Here is a 25539-nt window from a genome sequence, read left to right on the forward strand (position 1 = left end):
CTTCTCCTGTGCCCGAGAAAATGCAAGGCAGACCCTCTCCCCCAGCCCCTGTAAAGGTGCCCTATGTGTCACACACGCCTAGTTAAAGCTGCATCTCCATACTCTGCAAGCCTTTTCTTGAATTACAGCCAGTCATTCTCATCCCAGACAACATACCCATATATATACACACATTTATATATGTGTATGCACACCTATTTTACAGCAGCTAATTTCAAAGCCTGCAATAAAGCTGTAATTAAGAAATTGCCATTAGTTTTGGGGTTTGCCTCCAAAAACAAACGTTTCTGTATCTCAAGCTCCACACTCATGATTGTTGGGCAAACTTACACACTTCCAAGGACACCTGCATATCCCACTTTTTCCTTCAGCATCCCTTACTCTGCACAACCCGCACTCCAGAATACTAATGCAATTAAAACGACATCAAATCACAACAGAACACAATCACTTGCAAAGTCTCATCTGCCCCCAGGGTACTGTATTGGCCACAGTGACTTCAAGAATTCTGCAGCCCCCATATCAGGGAGCACAGCTGGGGCTTTTAGTGCTCCGTGACCTACCAGTTATCACTGGCAGTGCTCTCTATCCCACTCTGACAAGAGGGATATCTGCAGTGATTTCATCTGCTCTGGAAGTGTCTTCCACAAAGCACAGCACAGCCACAGTCCCTCCATCACTCACACTCAGCAGTATCATTCTTCACATGGACAATGCTGTCATTTCAAACCACACTACTGCATGCAGGGAAGACACAAGATGCAAGGCAGAGATTTAAATGCTCATTCTCTGGGTAGCCTTCAAAAGAAAGGCCCTGAGCCCTCCTCTCAACTGTTGATGCAATGAGACAAGCAGACAGAGCATGTCTGCAGCAAGAAACAGCCTGGGACTTCTGGTGTTAGAAAGTGAACAGCTGTTGCATTTGAACTCCATGAAGCCATAGCCAAGTCAGAGCTGAAGGGAAAGGGGTACAGTGCCCTAGTCACCAGCAGGAGAGAAGGGGTGATTTTTCACAGCTGCAGCTTTTGCAGCATCTGGCAATGATGAGAAGCCCTGCAGAACACGAGGGCTGCAAACCCTACATTATGGCAATTAATGTTGTATGAAGAATAAGCTTTCTAAAGCATTTGTCTTACAGTGAGGACTGTCCACACCAGCCAGAGTCATCTTCATGCAGGTGTTGATTCTGCTTGTTATCAGGGGACAAGGCTGGTTGTGGTATTCAGCTCCACAAGGGGCAGAAAAGTAGAGATAGCTGAAATAACCACCTCAGCTAACCCTCCTTAATGTATGTATTCCTGAACTCAGAACAGCGAGCAATCAACGGCACAAGGCAGCTGGATACTGGGGGTGGCTAGGGCTAAAACTTCACATCCAATTAAACTCATGTGAGTCGCCAGATTTCTCATTTAACCTTGCTCTTTGTAATTTCAGAGACAATGTTTAACAGCTTACACTTACCACACCTACAAGGACACCTGTAAAGGAAGGATCACGGTTCCTTTCACTTACACACTTTCACAGTGCTGCTCTACTGATGTACTGGAGAGCTGCTCTGTATGTACATTTTCCTCTAGCTAACCTTAATCTACTTTGTGCAATGCCGACCTTCCTCCACCCCTGTAACACCAGCCTTCTCTGTCAAAGTGGGCTCCAAAACATCATCCCAAATCGACAACATGAACCAACAACAACTTGAATTTCAAGGCTTTCAGTCCAAGCTCCAAAACAATAGCACTGCCAGTAGTAGGGACAACAAAGTCAGTGTTTCACTGTCTCAGGGCAGGCTCTGCCTTCTCTCCCCCACACCAAGAAAACATTTCAATACAAAAATCCCTCTCATTGATGGTAACATTTTGACCAAGTCAGTTCCAGATAAAAAGCCTTGGCTGTGCCAGCTGTGAGGTCACCTTCCCTACTGGAAGTCCCTGAATTTGCAAGAGCCCTTCTTTTCTGTCAAAATAAGGAACGAAGAGAGAAGAGGCACAAGCCAGTCCCATCTGACAGAAGCACATCCCAACCAAGATACAGTTCGCACAAAAGCGGGCACATGAAAAGGAATCACGCATATTATTTCTGGAATTACTTTTCAAATTAGCTCATGCAGCAGATCGAAAATGGAGAGCATATTTGTTTAGGGAAGATTAACTTAAATCAGTGGAAAATCTATAAAACCTCTGCAGCCATAAACCAAGGGTTTCCAGTTACGCTCTCTGGTGGTCCTCAAACCTGACTTCAGCTGGCTTCTGTGGGACCCAACAGTATCCCCAATTTCAGCACAAGAAAGAAGTTCTTTGAGGGATGAAAAAACAGGATTTATTTGGGAATATTTAATTTAAAAGAAAATCTAGATCATGTTCATTTATTCCAACTCATTCACCTCTGAGTGACCTTTCACGCACAGCATAACTCCTATCTTAATGCACCTTTACTTATGAACTTTAAAGCATTATAAAATTACACTTACTGGAGATGGAATGAAGGCTTCATGGTACTTCTTAGGATTTATTCTCAAGGGTCCCTTAAAAAAAAAAAAAAAAAAAGGAGAAAGATTATGCCTGAATCTTACATCAGTTAAATTAGAGAGCTGTGGGTAATATATCTACTGTGAAACATGAGAGATACATCTAAATTTCCATTATACATTTCAAGTCTTGACAACTTAGCATCCGAGCAATTTCAAGGCAAAAGGCAGTTTCATGATAGGCTTAAGCTGATCTACTGCAGTCTGTCATCAAAGAGATGTTGAATCATTAATTGTTGCTGCTACTGGGTGAACCGAGGATCCAAGCCCTCCTGTTCCCTCCACACATTTTCTGCTGAGCATCCACCACCCTCATTAACAAACAGACAATAGAAACAATTTGCTTTGCTCTGTTTTGGAAAAGTAGAATATTGGGTTTGCTTATTTTGGAGGAGGGGAGGAAAGAGGAAAAGCTGGCGTGCTGAGCTTGCATGGCAGCAGGTATCAGCCTTACAAGGTTCTGGCTGCTTAGGCTGTTCCTGCAAACAGGCAGTAGCAGTAACTCTGTGATAAAGAATATTTCCAAAGAAGAATCAAAAGGATTTTCCAAAAACAAACATTTAAAGTCTACAGGATCAAATCTGTTTAAATGTGTTTAAAGTCACATTACCTTAAAAACATTTGAAACTCTTACGGTCTATCTGTTTCTGCTTTGTTATCTGCCAACTCAAAGCTCAGGTCACCTGCAACAATACCCCATCACCCCTCCAAAGTAAACCAGTTTGCTGCTTGCACTCAAGTCCATACAAGAGAAAGGGAGAGCCAACGAAGGACTTGCAGGCTATGCAACAGTGCCGTTCCCAGCCCAGGAAGGTCCTGGGAATTGTGATGCAAGTGACTGCAGTTACAACTGACAGCATTAGATTGTTATGGACATACAAACAGGTATCTGCCATCAGACAGGCTTCTGCTTTGGGCTGAAACTTTAAAACTTTCTCCACTTGTGTATTTGAAATAAAAGTTGGCCAATTTGTTATATGAACAGTTTCCATCTGTTTGCACTTCTGTGTTAAGCAATCATAGGAACCTCTCACAGGAATTGCTTCCTTAAAAATTTACTGCGGCATATAATTTTTTTATGTATTCTGGGAAACACTCAGAGGATAGGAAAATAAAGCTGATTACATGTGAAAGTTTTGCTGCCTTGAAGAAGAATTTGCAGATTTATGAAGGTTTTCCATTGTTTTTATTTGCTTAGGTTTGGAAGTACCAGCACCATATATTCTATATTCTTCAGGCATTATTGGAATACTTTGCTGCAATGTCTTATTTTGTGCCTTATGTAACTAGTATTAACGAGCACACCAACCACATGGCAAGCACGACCCAGGACAAGGGCATGAAAACAAAGACAACCCACTGGGAGCAACCCTGGGGATACTGTATGCTTAGGCAAAGTAAGAGCTAAATCGTTGTCATCAGCCTTTATTAGCACTGGTACCCACTGATGGAAAACTCTCAATGGTCTTTTTTCTCCTCTTATTTCCCAGAGTCAGCCATCAAAAACAATACACTGTTAGTAAAGGAAGCTGTTACAAAGAGAAAGGAAAAAAATGAAAAGGGATGGTTGCTCTGCTTGACAAGTCGTCAAACAATTCCCATACCAGCATCTACCCACCAGCTCAAAGCAGGTGATGGGATATCCTGTGTTACTCTGCAGAATCCCCTTGAATAGTTTGGGACAGCTGTCAATCAGCCAGGTGCAAACATCAGGTTTTGTGTCCATGGCCCAGAAGGCGTCAGAGCAGCTATGTGCACATGGATGCCCAGCTCCAGCAAACACACAGAGGAGCAAAGTGTTACCACGCTTACCGTGCAACAGGTTTCTCTCCATTTTATATGCACTACCGAATTATGATCAGCATTAGAATTCTTACATCAAGTAGCATTAAAATATTTCAGCTCTTTCCTTTAAGCAAGGAACTCCCAAAATTTATCTTAGAAAGCAGATGGGCCCTATTATCTGTGCCTATGAAAATCCTATTTACGATGTTGTACATTTCACGCTGTGATATCATATCTGGAACCAGTCACTCTCTCCATCTGCAACGAACAACTGTTCTCATATGTGCATTAGGGGGTGAGGATCTGGCTGCAGAGTCTCATGATGTCACACTAATGTTGTATTGTTTTACAACAGCCTGCAAGTAATAGCTGCTATATTTATCAGTGTTTTTATGTCAGTAGGGCCTTTGTTTTGAAAGGTAAGAGAAAGGTTTGCAGGAAAGTTTCTAAAACACTTTCTGATGATTCAAGCCAGTTTCACATACATTTGCCAAAAAAGTTCCTAACCTCACTGAGCTCCCCCAGCAAGGTCCAAAAGGGTCATAATTGCTCAAGTTGTTCTGCTAGAACCAGTGCAGGCAGTACTCAGAATAAACTTCAAGCACCTCAAGTCAAGCAGTTCATAGCAGTTACCGTAACACATATGCCTAGATTCATTTGCATGTACAAAACACAAAAAAAGGCCAGGGTTCAAGTACCTGCTTGCTACCAAGGCCACCTTTGAAAAAACCACCCATGCCAATCAGGGAAACCCCAGCCTTCACACCCACAAAAGAACAGCTTTCCAAGGAAAAGCACCCTCTTAACTGCAAAGCAGGCTCTGCACCTCTGTGCCCTGCACACTCTCACTCCACCTGACCCCAGAAGCCCTGCAGGGAGGGTCTGGGAGACGCTGGAGGCGTGGAGGAGACACGAGTTTCTGGCTGGTGCTTCACAGGATGATTATGGTCCTTTGGGTCAATGTTCCTTAATACATAACCTGACTTCATCTGTGTGTATAGCCAACACCATCCGCTTACATAACTACACAGAAGTTATTCAATCTTGTTTGCCTTCAGACCAGACTATATGATCCCAACCAACCTGATTCACTTGGTGTTTGCTCATTGCAGACAGTTTTACAGGCACAGAATTGGGAAGTCTATGCACTCTTAAATGCCTGAGCTCAGATCCCCTTTCTTTTGGAAGGATGCTTCTGCACACGTCACATGATTAAATGAATCCAGAAATCCCACAGGGCACACTTCTCCATGCTACTTATCAAAAACTGAGTTATGTCAGATAAAGTACCAGAAGCCATTAAGACTAATATTGACAGACATCAGCACCCATAAAGATAACACTTTGTTCTTCCTGATCTAGGACTGCTTAATCTTCATGGCACTTGTGTTTTATCTGAGTGAACTCCACGTCTGCCAGTAGTTTCCAGTAGTTTCCGTGGGCTGGGTTTTCAGGCGCATTTAGTTGCGTAGCTGCATTGCCAGGGTCCAGCAACATCCTCAGAGTTCACAGCAGGGTCTTTTCTCTTTAGCAACTCTCTCTCAAGTTCTCACACAAATCTATGCAGATCCAGCCCTTCCAAGACACTCCAGGGGATGGCCTGTGCTCAGAGAGTCATGCTTCTGTCTGGCTAGCACTCAAAGTTTGCTCACAACCATCAGATTCAGAACAATAGGTTTGCTTCGCCTCTTCCACAGGCTCTTGTGGAGCATTTTTGCAGGTTACCATGCCAGACCAATGCCCTGCTTTTGGGGATTAACACAACAGGTATTTGTTCACTGTGTCTCTTGCCAGTGTACAGAACAGCGCCGAGGATTTGTCCATTCACTAAAGTTGCTTTCAGGATCTCACCAATCCTGGTTAAGACTGCAACGATGAACGGTCTTGATGAGATCATAATGACGAGTGAGCTGAAGATAAGAGATATTGAGCTGGGATGCCCATGATAAGGCACTCAGCCCTCAGTGACTAAATCCACCTTCCACAGCCTCAACTGTTTTCCCGAGATGTGGAACTGGATGAAAGGTAAACAGATACAGCCTACAAAAGCACATATGACTCCTCCAGTTACGCAGCACATGACCTGGAGTAGACATTACACATTTACAAGAACTAAGGATTCCTTTGCCAGTAAGCATGTAATCACAGGTCCTCTGGGACTCGGCATTTCAATGGGATTCTCAGGTAGTAGTCATAGGCTGATGTGCCTCATCTGCAGCTGCGCTCGACCTCATACACACGTGCTGCACTTAACACTATCAGGCTGTGTGACCAAAACCACTCCTGAAGGTAAGGCAGAAGCTTTAGTTACTGTCATATGCCACTACAGCCCCGGGGAAAGTCACAGCTTGAGGCTCCCATTTCTTCCCTCACCATTTCCTTCCCATCGTGGATGTCTGTGACAGTCTTCAAAAAGACACTGGCCTAAAGTCTGGGTAGCCCAGGAGACCGCTCTGATCATCAGCGGGGATATGCCCCCCACATAGTCATTTTTCTGAAAGAGCTTATCAGATTGGTCTTCAGGATGAAATCAGGCAATCTTGTGTGTGGAATCCTCATAACACCTCCAGAATTTATGGGATTATATTATCACATAAGAATTACTACACAATTGTAACAAGAAATCATACAAAAAGTGAGGCTGCCATTTGCAAGTTCAATGTATTGATGAAAGTAAGTATCACAACCTCACCAGCATAACAACACTAATTAAATGGCAATGCAACAGTGCGTGTTTGGGTAAACGATGCCTCAGCATCATTTGTCATGCCCCCACTGACTCCCACCTGCCTTTTTCCCCCAGCCAGTCTGATCTCACTGGGACAACCAGGTGTGTCCTGAAGAACATTACACCATGTTGAGGACTGTACTACAACAGTGGTTCTAGGATGCTATTCTCTCCTCCTGCTCCTCAGTGAACCTCAGCCCTGCCTGCCCTTATGCAAAACTCCTTCTGAGATCCAGCTACCCACACAATTAGCAGGTCCACCCCCACATTTTTCTAGATACTCAGAGAACTGCTACCTAACTATGGCTGCAGTTTTGCTGCTCCAAATGGAAGTCCAGTCTTTGATCTTTAGAATCTGTAAAACGAGAACATGCTTATTGCTAGCTATTCAAGGCAAACAACCACACATACACATGCAAATTATTTTCTGTATCTCAATGGGCTCTTCAGCTCCATCTGCTACCTGTGCCTTACTTCAGTAAACCATACACTGTCATCCGTGGCTGGTTCAGCCCTATAACCTCAGGGGAGTGCGAAGACAATGACGCAAGCAAATCAAGGGTGCAGTACCACTGCCTGCCCATTTGATATTAATTTAACCAGCTGCATTGTATTTTATAACAAGTTATTGCAATGCCTCGGTAGGGCAGTGAGACTCCAGGGACCACAGCACCACCTGTACCATCACTGTCCCTTATTTTTGTGGGAGGGAGACCTCTGGGAAGAGTTGATAGATTGCAAAAAGAAGAGTAGGTCAGGAAGTGGAGGCATCTGCACCTCATTGCTGAGGACTAATGAGCATTTCTGTGAGGAATTTCAGCAAGAAGTATCTTGCTAAGGACATTCATTTTTACTTACACCGACAAAGACAGAGGCTGCCAAGCACCTGCTGTGTTTTAAGCATCATTTGTAAAAGTAAGTGTCCCCACAATAATGACTATCATGGCTAGCAGACCATCCAACCAGAACTCTGCAATTCATCATGAGTGTGGATCAGGAATTTTACAGAACATGCAATCAAATCAAAAACCATACTTCAGCTGAATGTAAAAGATTGCATTCCACTTCTAGAACCTTCTGAGAAAAGGAAAAAATTTTCATCTAGCATCTACAAGTGGCACATCAGTTTCCTGTCATGCAACCAACTGATACTGATTTCCAACAACTGCCAACAGACTTATCACAAGAGCATGGATGTTGTATGGTCCAGGCACCTGAATTAGCTCTCCCCTTTTCAGTCCTGCTGAAACATCTTCTTTTGACATGTAGGCTTCAAATATACTCTTCTTCCTCCCTCGAGTGGGTTTATTTAGATTCTTTCTATCACCTGATGTTGGGAAAGCAGCACAGGATCCTCCTGAAAAAAAAAAAATTTATAAGTGTTATCTTGCCCACCAAACATGTCTGTGTACCTTAACAGCAGCTGTACAGAGGCTTTGAATTCAATGCTGAACTTCTGAGACAGTTTGCTTAGAAATCCTGGCACCCGACTTCAGAGCACCAAAAAGCCTGGAATAATCATATTTTACAAATAATTGACAGTCTTTTACAGCTCATTTTAGAGTTAAAAGCATTCATCCCAGCCCATCCTTTAATAGTGCTGAGCACATGCTTCAAGGCCGCTTATTCCTGAAGCATGTACGCGCTCTGCTTTAATACCTCTGGGAGTTCCCAGTTGTCTAGGATTTATTCTGTTGTCTGAATTGTCCATTGTTTCTGTCTGCGATTCAGAGAGTTGCCTCTTCCTATCGAAGTTCTGAGGAGTTCTTGCAGATTCAGAGTTGTTTCTGGTCCTTGCAAACCCTCTCTTTTCTGCACCTGAAATCAAATACAGGTTTGAAATAACAGGGGAGGGAAGAGGAACCCCACTACCAGCTTGCGGTCCTGGTGAAGCTCATGGTCTGCAGTACTTCAGTAGAAATCACAACTGTGAGTCACGCTTTTTATCCAAAAGAAACAATGTCTTCATTAGTTCATTTGTAATCTGTTGGCTCTTTGTGCCTCTTAATCCACCACGAACTTATTTTAGCATAAATAAAACTCTGGAAATTACGATATTAAAGTTGGATACAACCCTTCCAAAATCCTGGGAAATTCATTAGGGCATATAAAATGTGAAATTGTTAAACTGTTTCCAAAGCCTCCACCCCATTAAGCCCCCAAGTAGTGAGAAAATATAACTTCCCTACAACTTAATTAAGTAGTTCAGGAATCAAGGCGGGGGGTGGGGTGGAATCTCAATAACCCACTCTGGAGTAATTAACTTTTGAGCTACCAGAGGCAGCATGGTACACAACACCACCACAAAGAAATGCCAAGGCTCCAAATGTCCAGCCTGCTCAGAATAGGTCATGATCGTATGAAAATATTCTGCAAAGACTCACCCCTTCCTTCCCTGCCATCACCTCAGCCCCTTCCCTAAAGCCAGGAGAGCAAGCAGCAGCTTCCAAAGCATATGCCAACGCTGTTCCACGGATCAGCACATTGGAATGCAACCCAGCACTGTGCAGCTGCCCTCTTGGCCCTCCACCTGGATACTGAACATGTCATCACAGCTTCGCCTTCCAGCCCCTCCTGGCTACCCTCCCTGGGTCCAAGCTTGTACCTGCAAGTCAGAAAATGTGCAATGCCAACTTATTTGCTATGGGGCTATCCAAGTTACAAGGCAAATTTTTTACATATGGTATCCTTCACAAACGAAATCACAGATTGCTTCATAGAATTGAACTGAAGCAGCGAGAAAAAAGTTTAAAAAAGCTGTACTTAAGCAGAGATCTTTAAAAATATGGTACAATGAGAGAAAACTGCTATTTTACCCAGTCACAGACAAAAAGCAACTTCCATATACAGTAACAGGCAAATCAGCTGGAGGAGGGAGGGATGATCCTAATTCAGGAGATAAGACACCAAGACAGGCAGCGGGACAACTCAAGGTTCTGGCTCAGACCAGTCCAGGAAAAGATTAAACATCACAGCAGTGCCTCCAAACAGGACACTGAAATGAAGAAGGGGCCTCTGAGTTCAGCGATAAGGGCAATGTAGTTTGGCCTCTTTCTACACAAGCAAGCTTTTAGTACTGTGCATATGCTTTCAGGAAGGAGACTGTCCAAGGGAGGCTGCAGCTGTAACACAGCAAGAGCGCAGCCACATATTTAGGTTTCAACTGACAAGAACGAGGCGATACTACCTGTATGGACCACACGATAAGACAGAACTAAAATTAACTGATTTGCAAATGCCCTAAGGGTCAAGAAATCAAGTTCAAAAACAGATACTGAAAATAAAATCATGGACTAGAACGATCTGAGCAGAACAGCTTTTGAATTGGCAACAAGGTCTGCTCCAGACAGAGCTTTCAGAGACATCTTGGTGAAGGAATCAGACTTAAACCGCAACAGGCAGGATCTTAGGAACTCTGTTAAAAAAGCAAGGCACTAGGCTGATTACCCAGAAAGGTCACGCAATCTGCTTCATTGGAGGTTCTTAAAACTAGGTGAGACACACATCTGCCAGAGTTGGTCTAAAAAGAGTAGTTTTTTCCTTGAGGTAGTGAAATGGATTACACGAGCTCATAAGGTCCTCTAAAGTCCTTGTTTCTATGACAGCAAGTCACAGAAAATACTGTGAATTAAAGAACTTGGGATAAAAAGAGGCTAAATCTTAACATATAATTAAGAGAGCAGAAAACTAAAATGCAGGAGGAAAAAGAAAAAAACACCTAGTGAGTTGGGAAGTGAGCTGAGCCAGAATTAGGCACTGCAGAGCAAAGTTGCCCCAGCACTTGCCACGGCCATCAGTTCCAAAAGTATGGGGCCGCTACCGCCAAAAAAAAAAAATGCACAGCAACAAAGGGTGCAGAAGCATGCTTCCATCCTGAAACAGCAGACATGCAGAGACTCACTTGCACTTGTCCAATACTTAAAGACTTTGGCTTGTACTCTGGTGGGATTTTTCATCCACTCAGACTCAAACACAAACTCAAAGAACGAATTTACTCTGCTTCGACATAGCTGGCTTGCAAGTCAGTTTACACACAGCCCCTTTAGATATTCAACCCTGTTGGCTGTGACATTGATGGCTAAACAAAACCACCTGTTACAAAGCCACAGACAACTGTCACAATTAGCATTCAACTGGAACACATCAAATTCTGCATGACACTAATTTCTTGTATTTCTCCTTTAAAAAGAAAGAGCTAACTACAGGTTGCCATCTGTTTCAACTAGATTCAATATATGCTTCTGTAATGCACCTGCCCCTTAAAACTGGAAGTTGGAAATAGTCCTTATGATGGGCTTTCTTGCTGCCCAGCATTAATATTCTGATGGATAAACAGACATCATTCCACACAGCAAACTGTAACTTGACTACTCTATAGATAACATAGGATATACTGAGACTATCCTTTCTGAAATAACTATCACGAACTTAGTTAAACTATTCCAGCACCAGGTGTGTCAGAAGTCTTACTTTTTCCATGGTGTTAAGTCACGTGAATTGTAAGATAACAAAATCTCTTAGGGTAAGATGTCACACAAAGTAGTAACATATTCTAGGCATTAAAATAATCCATGACTAAATAAACTAAGTAGTAAATACATATAATAAAATGAAAAATAACCTCAGCAGAAGGGAGACTAAGTGCAGTGACTGAAATGAAGTTGGTTGATACACCCTATCATGAGGTTTGAAGCAACCACAATGCACCAAACACATCTGCACATGCAGAACCACTCAAGCTTGAACACAGAGCAATTCTAACGCAAGATACACGAGTATTCGCAACACACAGCAAATGTAACATATTTGGGTATGTTTATCTGGCTGCACAGATGATGTAGAGCTGCTCTCCATGGATGCAGCCACCACTTGCCTGGGAGTTCTAGATGTTCTGCCATTCCCAATGGGAAATGATACAGGAGTAACAATTTGAGGAAAGGTGGTTGACTGTTCATTACTTGAAGTCCTCTGAAGGGAGACTTGGGCTGAAACACCCAACACCTGTATCGGCCAAGAAGGCTCCCTACAAAGGTGACAGAGGGACACCTGAAGAGGACCAGCAATTCCATACACAGAGCAGAGAACCTCTTCAAACTAGCCAAGGGGAAGCACTTGGGGGAAGTAGAAACACACAATTCCCACCTCCACGGGTAGAGGCAGGAAAAGTGGATGGCATCTGTGGGCTTTCAGAACAGTCCACAATCAGTGACTCACTTTTATTCTCAACATGGGCACCAGGAAAAGGAGTCGAAAGGATGGAACTGGAGGCTGGCTCCACAGCAGGAGTCCAGTCCAGCATTTGGTGTGCAGGCAGCAGTGGCTGGTTGAGCTCCGCTGGAAGGACAACACTGGAGCTTGTTCTAGAATCCAAACCATCACATCTCATCTCCGTCGCAACAACAATGACATCATGCAATGGCACATTTTGGTCTTTAAACTTAAGTACCTATTAATCTTCTCTTATTTTGGAAAAAAAAGAATGCAGACAGGCAGCTTCCCAGAATAATTGATCTAGCTTACAGTAAGAGAGTAGGGTAGATGTTTTAAATCAGCTTATTTTGACATAATTTATACAAAATCACTCTATAGTTTACGTTTTGAGAAGTACTGCATTTAATTAAATTTAAATCTATTAGTCAGTTGATCAACTAGATGGTCAACTAAATCAACTAAAATATTCAACTAGACATGAGGTTAGCAAGGCCAGTCTTTAATTTTGTATTAAAATTTGCATATTGCTTTACACGAGAAAAAAACAAGACCCTCAATTTTATTTACCAAAAATAAAACATTTCCAACTGCCCTCTAACACCTGACAAGCTATTTCATTGCTACCAGCACAGAAGGAAAATATTCCTCATTGAATTTTCATCAGCACATCCATGACCTCCCATCCAGGATCCAGCAAGAACTAGTTTTATTTAAGCAATCTAAGTGAATTCCAAGATATGGACATCTTAGTATAGCTTTCCCCTTTCTTGTCAAAGGGAACCTACCTTGTCGCTAGGCATTTTTACCTCTAACTAAGCGTCCAGCTTTATTACCATCTACACTATTTATATTTAACCCAGCTCCCTGGGGTGGGCAGGACTGAGTACCACAACCATTGTGCAGATAACCCTCTGCAGGTTTAGGACTCCCACCCCACTGGCAGCTATCTCAACATGTAACGGTTCCTTTTATGTTTTTTTCTTTAAAAAAAAAAAGGAATTAATGTTGAAAGTGTTGGATGGCACAATATTGTTACAAACTTTTCCAACAAAAAATACGTCCATCTGCTACTTTATCAGTCCATGACTGGGCATCAACACCTTCACTAACTCTGCTATTGCTAAGAGGATTTTCCTTGTTTCCCAGCATTAGATCATGATATAGATATGCAAAGGAATCTTTCAAATACCCCCACTTTACAGTTAGCATAAGCATGAGAAGAAACAGAAGCATATCCCCAGAACTGATAACACGCAATAGAACAATTTGTTATCAGTTAATGAGACACTCTCAACACATGGTTACTAAATATTTGTCTGTATTGCTACAATGTTTCATTTCATTGCTGACACATTTCAATGACTTGAACCAATTTGCTTCAAACCTTCCAAGAAGTTCCCTGACATTTAATTCTTCAAGACAACCCAGCTATGCACTTAGTAAAACTCTGTAAGGACATGCTTATGGGCTAGAAGTCATGGCAGCTACCAAATGAAGGGTCACCCAACACTACCATACCTCCAAAAGCAGGAATTAACCAACTAAAGGCAATGAGAACAACTCTGATGTCAGCCCCTGCTTAGTCCTACGCTCCCATTTAAATCAGACTAGGTTAAGCGTGGCAAGAAAGCTAAATAAAGCATGTTCCTGCCCATCCTTACTAGAAAGTTAATGAATTAGAGTCCAACCATGTGGCAGCCCAAGGCATCACCTCACAGATCAACAAGTTCAAGTTGGCCCTTGGCTCCTGGCAGAGTTGGCAAAGCAAATCTTAGAAACCATCAAATTTGGTCTTTCAGCAAATGAATACTCTCCATGATCTGCCAGGAAGTCCTGTCCACAACTTTATTAGCCACTATGGATGCTGATATATAACAGGGTGTATTAATAGTCTCAATACAAGAGTTCAGCCAAAGGAAACTCTGCCTTGTTTTGGAAAAACATCTGGGACACAAAAAAAAATCTCAAATCCTACATAGCCACTGAACAACCCACCCCAGGTGCTTTTGTGAATCCCTTTGTGAAGCTTTGATGAGCTGGGGGGATGCAGTTCCCGACTGGCAGCTCTGGATAGGCACAGACCTAGTGTTGACACTGTTGTACCAGGCAACTATTCATTTCATTCTCCAAAGTCAAATAAACTGTACTAGCAAAAGCATGCTTTGCCAGCACAAACTACATTAACATCAGGGTGGTTTTGCTAGGAACCCTATGTCTTCCCCTTTCCTATGCTTAAACAGGCAATTTAAAAGCTACTTGATATTTTTTGCTGCTCAGAGAAGCCTTGAAAATACTTCCCTCTCAAATTTTAAAAGCCAAAATAAGTTAGATTGTTTGACATTCCTCGTGCACCAGCGATACCCAGTATATGCCATATTATATAAGTGACTAACTCAAAAACTCCAAGCGCTTAAATGACTACTACAATATTTGGGATCAAATTACCACACACAGGCAAAAACAACAGGCAAAACCAACAAACACCACTGAAGTGATCTCAAATGCAAGTTATGTCAACAAAAACACTGGTCACAGACAGGCCAGAAGTAACTAGCTATTTATGTTTTGCAAAATATTTTGCAGATTTAAGAGATTAAATAACCCACTAATGGTAGCAGCCAAGGACTTTTTTTCTCTATTTTGCTTTAAAAGGAAAAACACAAAGACAGCTGTTGGTATAGCTGCTCAAGGAAAGAGTTCTGTACCAGGAAGAAAAAAAAAAAAAAAAAAAGACACTCCTTGGAAGATATCACAAGCAAAACCCTGTGCTCGAGCCCTAATAACACAAACAGGATCAAAACCCATCTACCACACTCCCCATGAGCTCAGCTCCACTCCAGCCTGTGCTAGGAACAGCTGTGCTTCAACACTGCTCTCAACATGAATTACAAGTTCAGCATTCTCTGACAGCCTTGGAACAGAACCACCTCCATGCATTTTACAGTATCTTGAAGGATACAGGTTAAATAAAGTAGATGGCTCAAGACTAAAGACAAAGCAATAGAGAGAAATGAGGATGTAAAGGGAAAGAATTCATTAGAGATGTAGGAGTGGAAAGGCAAGACTTGAGATACGTTATCAGTTCAGTAAGGTTTCATTGCAGCAAAGAGACTTTCAGGAGATAAAGCTGGTAGGCGGTATTTCAGATGCTCAGTCTGGGATCTAAGAGAAAGTCTGAGAGCACATTCTCCTTATCATGAGCAAATAAAACAAGATCCTTCTTCTCTGATGAAATGTAAACTCAAAGAATCCTAAACTGGAAGTTCTGCAGCACACTCCTGTGCTCCGTCCAAGCCCGACCACAGAGCTAAAGGGAGATCCTACAATGCTGCTGTGAGTCCCTCAAAAATAACCATACAAGTATGTGAATGATTTGAAGTTATCTTAATGATTGAAAAGTACGGCAGACTTCCGGGAAAGGGAATATTCTTGACGGAAGTGGAGAAGGACGGTGATAGGACAGCACTGTAGGGACTTCAGCAGATGGCAGATTGCATAATTAAGTTTAAAGTTAATTAAACAGTCATTCAAAGAAGAAAAACAATGCAGACCTACATTTACATGCACGAGCTCAGCCAAAATGTAAATTCTATGCAAATGTCCTGAACTGAGTGGATGATGTATTGAAATCCAGCTGCCAGAACTAGCTCCCATGCCCACCAGTCTCCACTAATTGACCCATTACAATGGGCCACCAGGGCCCATCCACGGTGTAAATCTGAGCTGTAACCTTCCATCCTCAAGACAAACCAAACTAAAATGAGAAGACAATGCTTAAGTGAAGGCCTGTCCACACCGCTCATAAATGTGATTGCAGGAGTGATTCAGAGCAATCAGTCCCTCTAGCAACAGCCCAACTGGCTACCAGCAACCCTGTACAATGTCATACAGCTGCGCCTGTGCCAGTCACTGTCTGGCTGTAAGTCATTGGTGTACCCAGGAACAGATCTGGAGAGCCCTCTTGCCCTGCCTCTTTGGAAAAGGTGATTCTCTAAACATTTCGGGCAGAAAGTCAGCCACAATCTGCACAGAAGCATCAAACATCAAAAAAACCCAAGCACCAAGGGAATCCTTGCCACATGGGGAACAAGCTGGCTGCAGAAAGACAGCCTGCCCCCAGCCCGTGACTCCTGGATGGGGAAATACAGGCTGCCATGGTTTGAGTTTATAGGGCCATGAGCTGCTTTTGGAGGTGACCACTACACTGCGGCTGGTTGTAAAAGATTCAGACATTAGGCATTCTCGCAATGAGCCACGGAGAAAGAAACATTCCTATTTAGGGATGGCAGTAGCACAAAAGTGAAGTGCCATGGCCATGGATACTCAGGAACGTCAGGAGCAGAGACAGATGCTCATTCCCAGATCCATAAAAATGAGGTAGGAAGCACACGTTGCCACTGCTCTTTTGCTTTAAGCTGCACGTACTTATTTAAAACTTGTTCCGTACTGAAATCTAGGGGCATGCAGCACAAGGGAAAATGAAAACGTCCTTGCTGACTTTGGCTTTCTGAAAGGGCCTACACTTTGAAAAACTGAAATGAAGAAAAATGCACAATGGATTCTTTCTGCTGCAGAAAACAATGCTGTGGAAACTGCTCCTGACCGCCAAGATCATGTGCCCACGACACCATGCTTCCTCTTCCAAAACACTTCCAAGCATCCTCATGCTGCAGGATTTTGACTTCAGTAACTCAGACAGTAATTGCAGTTTTATTCAATTCCTCAGCAGGGTTTGTGTTGTAGGAATACTACATGAGTGCAAGAGCCAAAGATACCATTCCAGGCTGTGAACTAAGGGCTGGTGACGAAACTCATTTAGTAGCAATAGACTAAAAGTTTATCAAAATAGTTACTGTGCTCCAGCTGTGTGCAGCAGCACAGTGGCGTTGTCAGGGAGGGGATACAGCTCCTCTAGTTTTCAGGACTCTCTGTGAACCAGCTCCACCCTGCTCATGACCTCCTAACTACCTACTCCGCCTGGTGACTGCACTCCTCCAGGCTTCCACTCCTGCCTCGGGATGTGGGTCAGGGCTGCTTCCACTGTCCCCTCATCCTTCCATCCTCCCAAAGCATCTTCCGCTTCCATTACCTTGTGCTCTTTGTTTTATCCAGCAACTATGCTGTGAAAAGGCTTCTTCAAGACTTGAAGAAAAATACTTTAAAAACTTAATATTGCAGAAGTTCTCTCTTTGATTTCTGAGCTTCAGTAGTTTAAGGGAAGCAAGTTGCTCAAAGATCAGAGGAAGTCATGAGGCTTTGAAAGGCAAAATACCTGATGGGAGGTGCTAATGTACTGGAAGACATTAACAGTTGAAGAAATGAAAGAACTGCTTTCAGATTCATACCTAGCCCAAGGATACCAAATAAGCTGCAGAATAAGACGATTTGCTGAAGAACCATTCCCCATACTGCCCATTCAATGTAGTAGGTACATAATTCACAACCCTTAGTAACATGGGGGGAAAAGTCCTAAAAACATACAAACTGAACAAAAACACAGTATCGCTGCAGGCTTGTATCTGTAGAGAGCCTGAAATATTCTCCCAAGCATGACCTGCCCCATACATCTGTGGGCTGCAGCTACTAGTGTTGACACCTTCCTTCAGCACCCTGGAAATTTTTATTTTTGCCACAGAAGACATTATTTTATGCAATAGATCTCAACATTTTGTTTTCCATCCTGCCCCAGCCAAGTTTCAACTCTCTGTAGCTCAGGTTTCCCCACAAGAGGGAGTTAGGGACATGCAGCCCAAAGCATTTCATGAAGCTCGTTTGCAGGGGGGCTTGAGGTGGGAGGGCAAAACGTAGACACCAGCACATAGGTCAGGAGAGGCAGAAGCAGAGGCTGGAGAGCAAGACAGTGGTGAAATCCTTGCAGCAGCCACAGACTGGGAAGGAATCACAATTAGCCACTGAAGCCAGCTGCAAAGCATCTGTCCTACCTACCTGGGTACCCCCAGCGAAGGAGATACTTCAGAGATTATCTGAACAACGGACCAGACCGGACTGGGGTGTGTGGGCTGGCTGACCTCATGGATAAAAAAGGACAGAGGGCTTTTCCAAATTAATTCCTGTTTGAACGCCAGCGTATTTGAGGGGTAAAACTTGTTATCAGGGCTTTTAAACATGCCAGTGACAGCCCACATACCACAAGCCTTAGTAAAACTGTTCCAATGGTCATTTACCCTCACTGCTAAATTGCACCGTATTTCAAGCCCAGATTTGTTTAGCCTCAAATGTGTTATATCATAATCTGCTCAACTGAGTAGCCTATTATTGAACATCTGTTCCCGATGTAGGCAATTTACTGAAAGCTCCCTTCCCCCAAGCATCTCTTTGATAAGTAAAGCAGGGTTCCTCAAATCACTCACTCATGATCCCAGCATTTTAATCTTCTTGTGGCCGTCCTCTGAGTATTCATCAATTCATCACCATCCGCCCTGAACAGAGGGCATCACCACAGGATACAATACTCCAGAAGCTGCTGCCGTGCCAAAGACACACGCAGTCCATACTCCATCTTCCAATTCCCATGCTCATACATTACCCTTTTGGCCACATTTCACAGGAGGGGGATGTTCAGCTGATTAATCCATCAAAAGCTCAGAACTTTTTTCCAAGCTGTTGCTTCCCACACTAGGTTCCTCGCACTGCTAGCATGGTTCTACACTGGCCCAATAAATAGATCTTGTTTTGCCTACTCCCAGTCCACCAAGTGATCCAGATGGCTGCCAGTAACTGCCCCCATAATTCAATACTCCTTGTCATCTCCAAGTCATCCAAAAAGCCTTTCAACCCTACTTGTATGTTTTCTTCCTGATGATTGACTGAAGTACTAAACAGCACAGGGTCAGAACATGACACTGCAGGAACCAGACACACCTGTTGGTAACCATTCTCAAGTTATTGCTGCATTTAATTAGTTCACCTAAACAGCTTTTAAACCATTACATACGTGCTGTGATTTTATTATGCTAACACACTAGCAACCACATTCATACCTTTATCATCAAACTTCTAACCTCATGAGAAACTGACACTGATGAAGTTCAACAGGACCTCTATTGCATAAACTGACAAGTCACACTAAAGAAAAGATGTAAAACTGATTAAAAAATCAATTCAGTTCTTGTGTTAGCTTATTATTTTTCCAGGACCAACACCACACTGACAGACATAGTTACCTGAGCTACATAATGGGGGCTAAAGAGAAGAAAAAACAGTTAAAAAAAAGAAAGCCAGGTTAACAGCAACAAGTGTTTCCACTGATGAACATTTTCACACAAGCACTAGTAGGTGAAAGAAGCTCCTTCACGGAGATGAAAGGTTTGCTGCCAAATGGAAGGGCTCCTGCTGCAGAACTCGGTCCCACTGCAGCACAGTGCGCTCAGGACTCTGGTAAAGGGCATGGAAGACAGTTATGAGATCACACACAAAAACCACAGTCCCTGCAAGGGCAGGATCTCATCTCCCCAGGAGAGGATACATCAGATATTAACTCACATACTATAGCTGATGTTAGCCAAAAACATTAGTTGCACAAGATTCAGGAATGCAGGATTTTTTTTCTATCAAAAGCAAGAGAGAAATTTATGTTTGTGATGACGTTGCTAAATCATTAAAGAAAGGAGCATTCTATTTTTCATGTGTTTCTCAGATGGGGCCATACAATAAATCCAGTTTTCCCTCCTCTCTCATATCTTATTACTATGATTAATGTCACCTAAGGAACATTACATTGCACCTGGCAAGATTAGCTACATTTTAAAGATTTCCACAGCAACCAACATTCTCCATTTATTGAGCTGATTCTGTGGCCTTTACTAGATCACTGGCTTATATTTACTTGTGCCAGACAGGGAGATAACAGCATTCTTAAGTACTGAATTTCACCACGCAAGAACTGGAAGACTCACCACTAAAGTAGCATTATCTCAAATTTGCCTTACAAGAAGGGAAAAGCAGAAGCTGTGGTTCTTCCTCCAACTGCTCCCAGAGAAACAAAAGCAAATACAGAATTCACTGCAGTATACTGTGGAAAGACAAAACCCGTAAGATTTTGCCATTGTGTTAAGGCTGGTATCTCTTGACCAGCTGTGCCCATCAAACATGCAGGGAAGCCATTCCAGGGTATTTCCTTTACCTGTACTGAAACCCTTAAATGTCAGGGTTGCAGCCACAAACATAACACCACCATCCAACAGCAACAATTGTTTTTAAAGCTATGATACTAAACACCAGCCTGCTTGCCAGCAACACTCCTCCGTGGAAGCTGCCCAAGTTGGTTAAGTACCACAGGCTGGGCGAATAAATGCCAAGCGTCAGACAGATGATAAATCAGAAAGCACTGTGGAAATCTTACGCCATTTCAGAAGAGGCATGTTGTTACCCAGGAATTGTCTGTTTCTACTCAGGGGGCATGCTGACCCTGACAGATGGATAAGATACCTCCATCACATCACAAACCCGTGAAGCTTGTAGCGAGAGGAGCCTCAGGAGGCTACCTAGCAAAGCTGGTGGTGGTGTTCTTCCCAAGGAGGATATCTGCAGATACAAACTGAGACTGTATATTCCGCCCATCAAGTCCGAACCAATTTCGTACCAAACAACCTTTACAAGCATCTTGCTCCACCCAAGCTTTCAGCATCAATAAAGCCATTTGCTCCCAGGTACTCAAGCTCCCAAGATCCTCTACAATCAAGAATGGCTGGGAGATGGTGTTCCCAAAGACCATGCTGCACTCCACATTTGGAGGACAGCTCTCTTCTGCAGATGTCTAGTTTTTTAGGCTTTCCAGCAGACTCAGGAATGTTCTATCAAACAGTAACATTCCCTCAAAAACAGGCTGTGAAGTGCACATACTCAAAAAGCAACTGAAACCTGGCTGTCCCCAATAAAACATGCAGCTTGGTCCACACTCACTGATAAAGCAATGCATCACAGATATTTAAGATGAAGTTCCACTTAGCAGCCATGCAAATTTCAATGACTAGCGTGGGACAGACAGATGCTGCAGAAAGAGTCAGTACTTCTGTCCTCAAGGAAGAGATGGTTTTAAACCCTTTTATGACAGAAACATCAGTCAGTCTGAAAAGTGATTTTGATGACTATCTCCAGATTGAAGTGAGAAAACCATTAGAGCCTTTGATCAAAATCAGAAAACAACTCAAGGGACTTCATAATATACTTTCTGTTAAGGAAGTTCAACCAAATGTTAGTACCCAAAGAACCTAGAGAATTGGAGATTTAGGGGAAAACACCAGCAGGAAAATGCTATTAGATTAAAAATTAAAAGCATCACAATTTAAAGTGGCATTTTAGGATTATTATATAGCTTACAGGGGTTTGTTTGAGAAGAAACTTCAGAACAGGAGGTTTTATGGTAATTCTCCTCACAGAGGTTATAGCTGTGCCAAAATGAGCAACAATCTGTGGAACAGCTTCTACATGCAGCTTTGTTTACCCAAACCCAAGAGTGCTGATAACGTAGAGTGAATCCAACCTGCAGTTTCATGATTATGTCACACTTCAGACAAGGGACAATGGAGTTTTGTCCACATGGCTCTCTCAGCTTCAAAGTTTCAATACTTGGGAAAAGTAGCTACTGTACAGAATGCCAGAAGAGACTGCCATGGCCAGTTTCCTAATTATCTGCTATGAAATTATTTCTGCCCCCCAGTCCTCATCTTGGAGCCTTACAGTACAGAATGACAAAGGCAATCCTCAAGTGCTTCTCACAGACAGCAATACGTACCAGCAATGAGCTCCAGGGCTCAGTGATGCTTGCCTGGGGCTCCACAAACCACTCCGCTTTCCCCCAAAGCCACTGGAACTACTGCACCACCAGAAGGACATTAATACAGCCCAGTCCCTCTGTGCCCACAGCCTGCCCCAGGGCACTCAAAGGGTTTTATCAGACCTCCATGTTTGCCTTCAATTTTAGTACTGTCAGTTTTAGGGACATTGCAAACCTGACCACGGAACAACCAAAGCCTGAGCTGAAGAGCTGTTAAGATGAGGACAATGAAACGAAGCGATATAAAAAGAGATACCTGGCTTTGAGATTAGCTCAAAGAGCCTTTTGGAAAGCCTACAACAGCCTGAACAGAATTAATTTATGAGGAAATGTCACTACTGAAAAGATGATATGCCTCACTGCCATGACAGAAGCAATTCTTGCCATCACAGTTTCACAAGCCTTGATTTAAACTGATCAAACCAGGCACCTGCCTATGCAAAGTAATAAGACTTATATCAGCATCAAGAGAGAAAGACAAGCTTTGAAGTGAGAAAAAATTAATCTGGTACTGTGATGTGTGAGTTCTCATACCTAAGTGCTTGCATACTGTAAAATCTTCATTTCACTTAAGCAAGAGTTCTAAAACATACTCAAACTGAACAACAGAAAAGATGTTTCTCTGAACCAAATTACTTCCCTGCCCCCCCCCCATTTCTTTCCTCCTCAATAAACTCTTTTCGTGTCCCTGCAAGCATTCTGGAGTGTAACCGATCTCAGCTACACAGGAGGGTGGCTGGGGAGGCATGCAGGGGGAAGAACAGGAAGGGTGTCACTGTTTAAGCAAATAATTTTCCAATAATCTTCCCCACAGCGTGAGTTTTCCACCTGGGAGGTCAAACATGAGGGCCACCATTTTATGCTCTAGGTCTTTACACTAAGCAAACAACTAGTTTTCAAAGGGTTTGTGCAACCTCACTCCCAACTAGACCAGGAGGGAACCGCAGGTGCTTGCTTTTGAAAGCCAGGGTATTTTTATATTAGATTAAAATCCATGTAGGCACCTATCATTTTTATGGCTACAAACTGTAAGCCTTCTAGGATCTCTGTTAGCTGCACTTCTTTGCTCCCCAAAAGTTAAAGGGTAAAAGGTAGCAAAGTCTATTACAACAGGCTAGCATAATAAGTAATGTTACAATGAAGCATGCAAAAAATAAACAAAAAAACCTCCCAGAAACCAAGCTCATCAACAAATTTTAACATAATCTGCCTCTGTTATATCTCTATGATCTGTCTTGCAAGAACTCATGAAAGTTTACCAACTTTAGCACATGATCTACTGTCACAGCCTCAAAAATATCACTATCACTAAGAAAAGCATATTACTTGTCACTCTTGAGTGACAGAGCATAGTTTTGTAAGACTGATTTAGTTAAACATTTACTTCATTTCCAATCCCAGGGTTGTGATAGGCCTCGGGCCCGTCTTACTCAACTGAGAAATCAATCTCTTTTCTACTTGTTACAGAGAATTTAATACGGTGACATTTATGAGTTCCTCCAGCAGTAGCTCATAAGATCAGGCTATCCAAGTATTTCACCATAAACAACATTCAGAGGAAGTTTTAACCCATTACACTGAGAGATCAAATTTGAACTTTGGCTTTGGTTGCTTGTTGATGCTTTGTTTTGGGGATTATTTTTTTTTAAGAAAAAATTGTATGTATCTCCGTAAGAGAGCTTTTTGCCTCAAGTACCACATTTCAGAGAGACATTCACTTTACTACTGCAAGATGTGGTCTCTGCTACTAACAGCAAAATTTACTGGAGTCAACACTCTGTATCAGGAATTACACAGGCATCTTAGCCCCTGAGTATTAGATGGACTTGGACCCTCCGCAAAGGCAAGCAAATGCTCCGGATCCAAAGAGGCAATGCAGAGAAAAGCGTGACTCTGCCCTGAGTCAGCTCAGATCCAGCAGTCTTACTAATTTGGACTCTACACCAGAGAAATTGGGCTCTCCTAGTCTTGAGCCTGGAAGCAGCACAGCCACATTCACAGAGCTTAGGCCAGGGCATTAGGTTCTGCCAGCACCAAGCTGGCTCCACATGAAGCCATTTATACATGCCGGATGGCTTACTTGTAAACCAGGACAAAGCCACCCACAGGTAACTAAGGGCTGACTAACTTGGACAGAGTAGAACTGGCTCATGTTAACTCACTCGTGACTAAAACCTAACATTCAATTCCACAGTAATTGTAGCAAATGGACTAAACAGTTCATCACTGTGAACTCACCTTGGACTCGACCTGGAGAGGAGTGACTGTTTTTCCTGGCATTTATTGCCAGCACATCCTCACTAAACTGCTCAGTCAACAAGTGTCCAGCTGCTGTATCTGTGTTGGCAGCACATCTGCCTCGTTTCTTATGTTTCCTCCTCCACATGTCATCCTCATCCTTTTCATCAGAACCAGAGGACTTCCGCAGAGCTGCACGGTGTCTTAGGCTGTTCGATACTCTCCCACCCAGGGCATCACTCATATTTAACAAGTCAGCTGCAGCTCCGTGCTGATGTACATAATAGTCTTCCTCCAACTCCAAGTCTCTCTCTGGACTAACAATGGTATTTGTTTTATGAGGACTTCTGTTCACAGCAGTTTGGGGTTTATTGTTCCCAAATCCTCCAGGCATAAGCTGTTCCAGATGAGATGTTCTGACCGGTGAATAGCTGCGCAGATTCAATCCATTCCTGGCTGGATTATCCTTCACCAGGCCTCTCCTCAGGGGTGGGTCCAGATCCGAGCTGGGGTCACTGGAGATGCTCTCTTCTAGCTGCATCTTCTGTGCAACGTGATTCAAATAGGACTGGAATCGGACGCTGTGGTGCTTTTGCACAAGCCTCGCATAAGCGTTCTTCTGGGGAGCAGCAGGCTTGCCCAATCCCTCTTTGGCACCTTGGGCAGAAGCAGTACTTCTCACATACCCCAGCTGATCCATAGTGCAGTAAAAGCCCCAAACTTCAGTTATAAATAGACACAGGGGGAAAAAGGGTTATTTTCTTGAAACAAAGCATCAAATAATTGATGACACTAAAAGACACAAAAATGTACTAAATGAGAACGTATTGACCTTTACAAAAATTCTGGGTTGGTAAGTCACTCCACTGAGGGGGAAGGGGTTTCACGACATTCTCAACATCTGCCCTGCACCAAATCCCTGTCAGTACCTAGGAGTGACCACAGCCTGTAAGTCATACCTGCCCATATGCCACACAAAACAGGGAATTGTGTCCTGAGGTATATACCCCAAATATAAAGGATTCCTTCAATCTGCTCTTCCCTGCCTTTGAAAAAGCCAGGTAAATTAAAGCAGTGACTGACAAACTTTATCAGATTTATCAGTTTAGTATTTATCAGAAGTAAAATCTTGTCATGTCCAACCTAGAGTCTTCAAAAATAGTCTTCATCCTTATTGAAGTGCTTCAATGTTGCTGTAAAAGCACACATTGCCTGTTAACTCCCTGCCACAATGGCTGACGCATCTGGATTATACAG

The 25539-nt window shown here is 43.0% G+C and overlaps 1 protein-coding gene across 2 annotated transcripts in view; it reads right to left on the reverse strand.

Annotated features, from left to right (window-relative positions):
* DIS3L2 (DIS3 like 3'-5' exoribonuclease 2) overlaps window positions 1-25539 on the reverse strand; it is a 195990-nt gene that overhangs the window by 167973 nt on the left and 2478 nt on the right. The window contains exons 2-5 of one of the 2 annotated variants that reach the window (XM_056358435.1): window positions 24283-25002; window positions 8697-8855; window positions 8252-8394; window positions 2468-2521 (exon numbers count right to left, since the gene is read on the reverse strand). In XM_056358435.1, the coding sequence (XP_056214410.1) occupies window positions 2468-2521; window positions 8252-8394; window positions 8697-8855; window positions 24283-24982 (1056 nt within the window). In that variant the 5' untranslated portion in view covers window positions 24983-25002. The remainder of the gene's footprint in view (window positions 1-2467; window positions 2522-8251; window positions 8395-8696; window positions 8856-24282; window positions 25003-25539) is intronic. The other variant, XM_056358436.1, reaches the window with a different exon arrangement.

This window comes from Falco biarmicus, chromosome 13 (genome assembly GCF_023638135.1).
Source record: "Falco biarmicus isolate bFalBia1 chromosome 13, bFalBia1.pri, whole genome shotgun sequence".
NCBI classification, from domain to species: domain Eukaryota; kingdom Metazoa; phylum Chordata; class Aves; order Falconiformes; family Falconidae; genus Falco; species Falco biarmicus.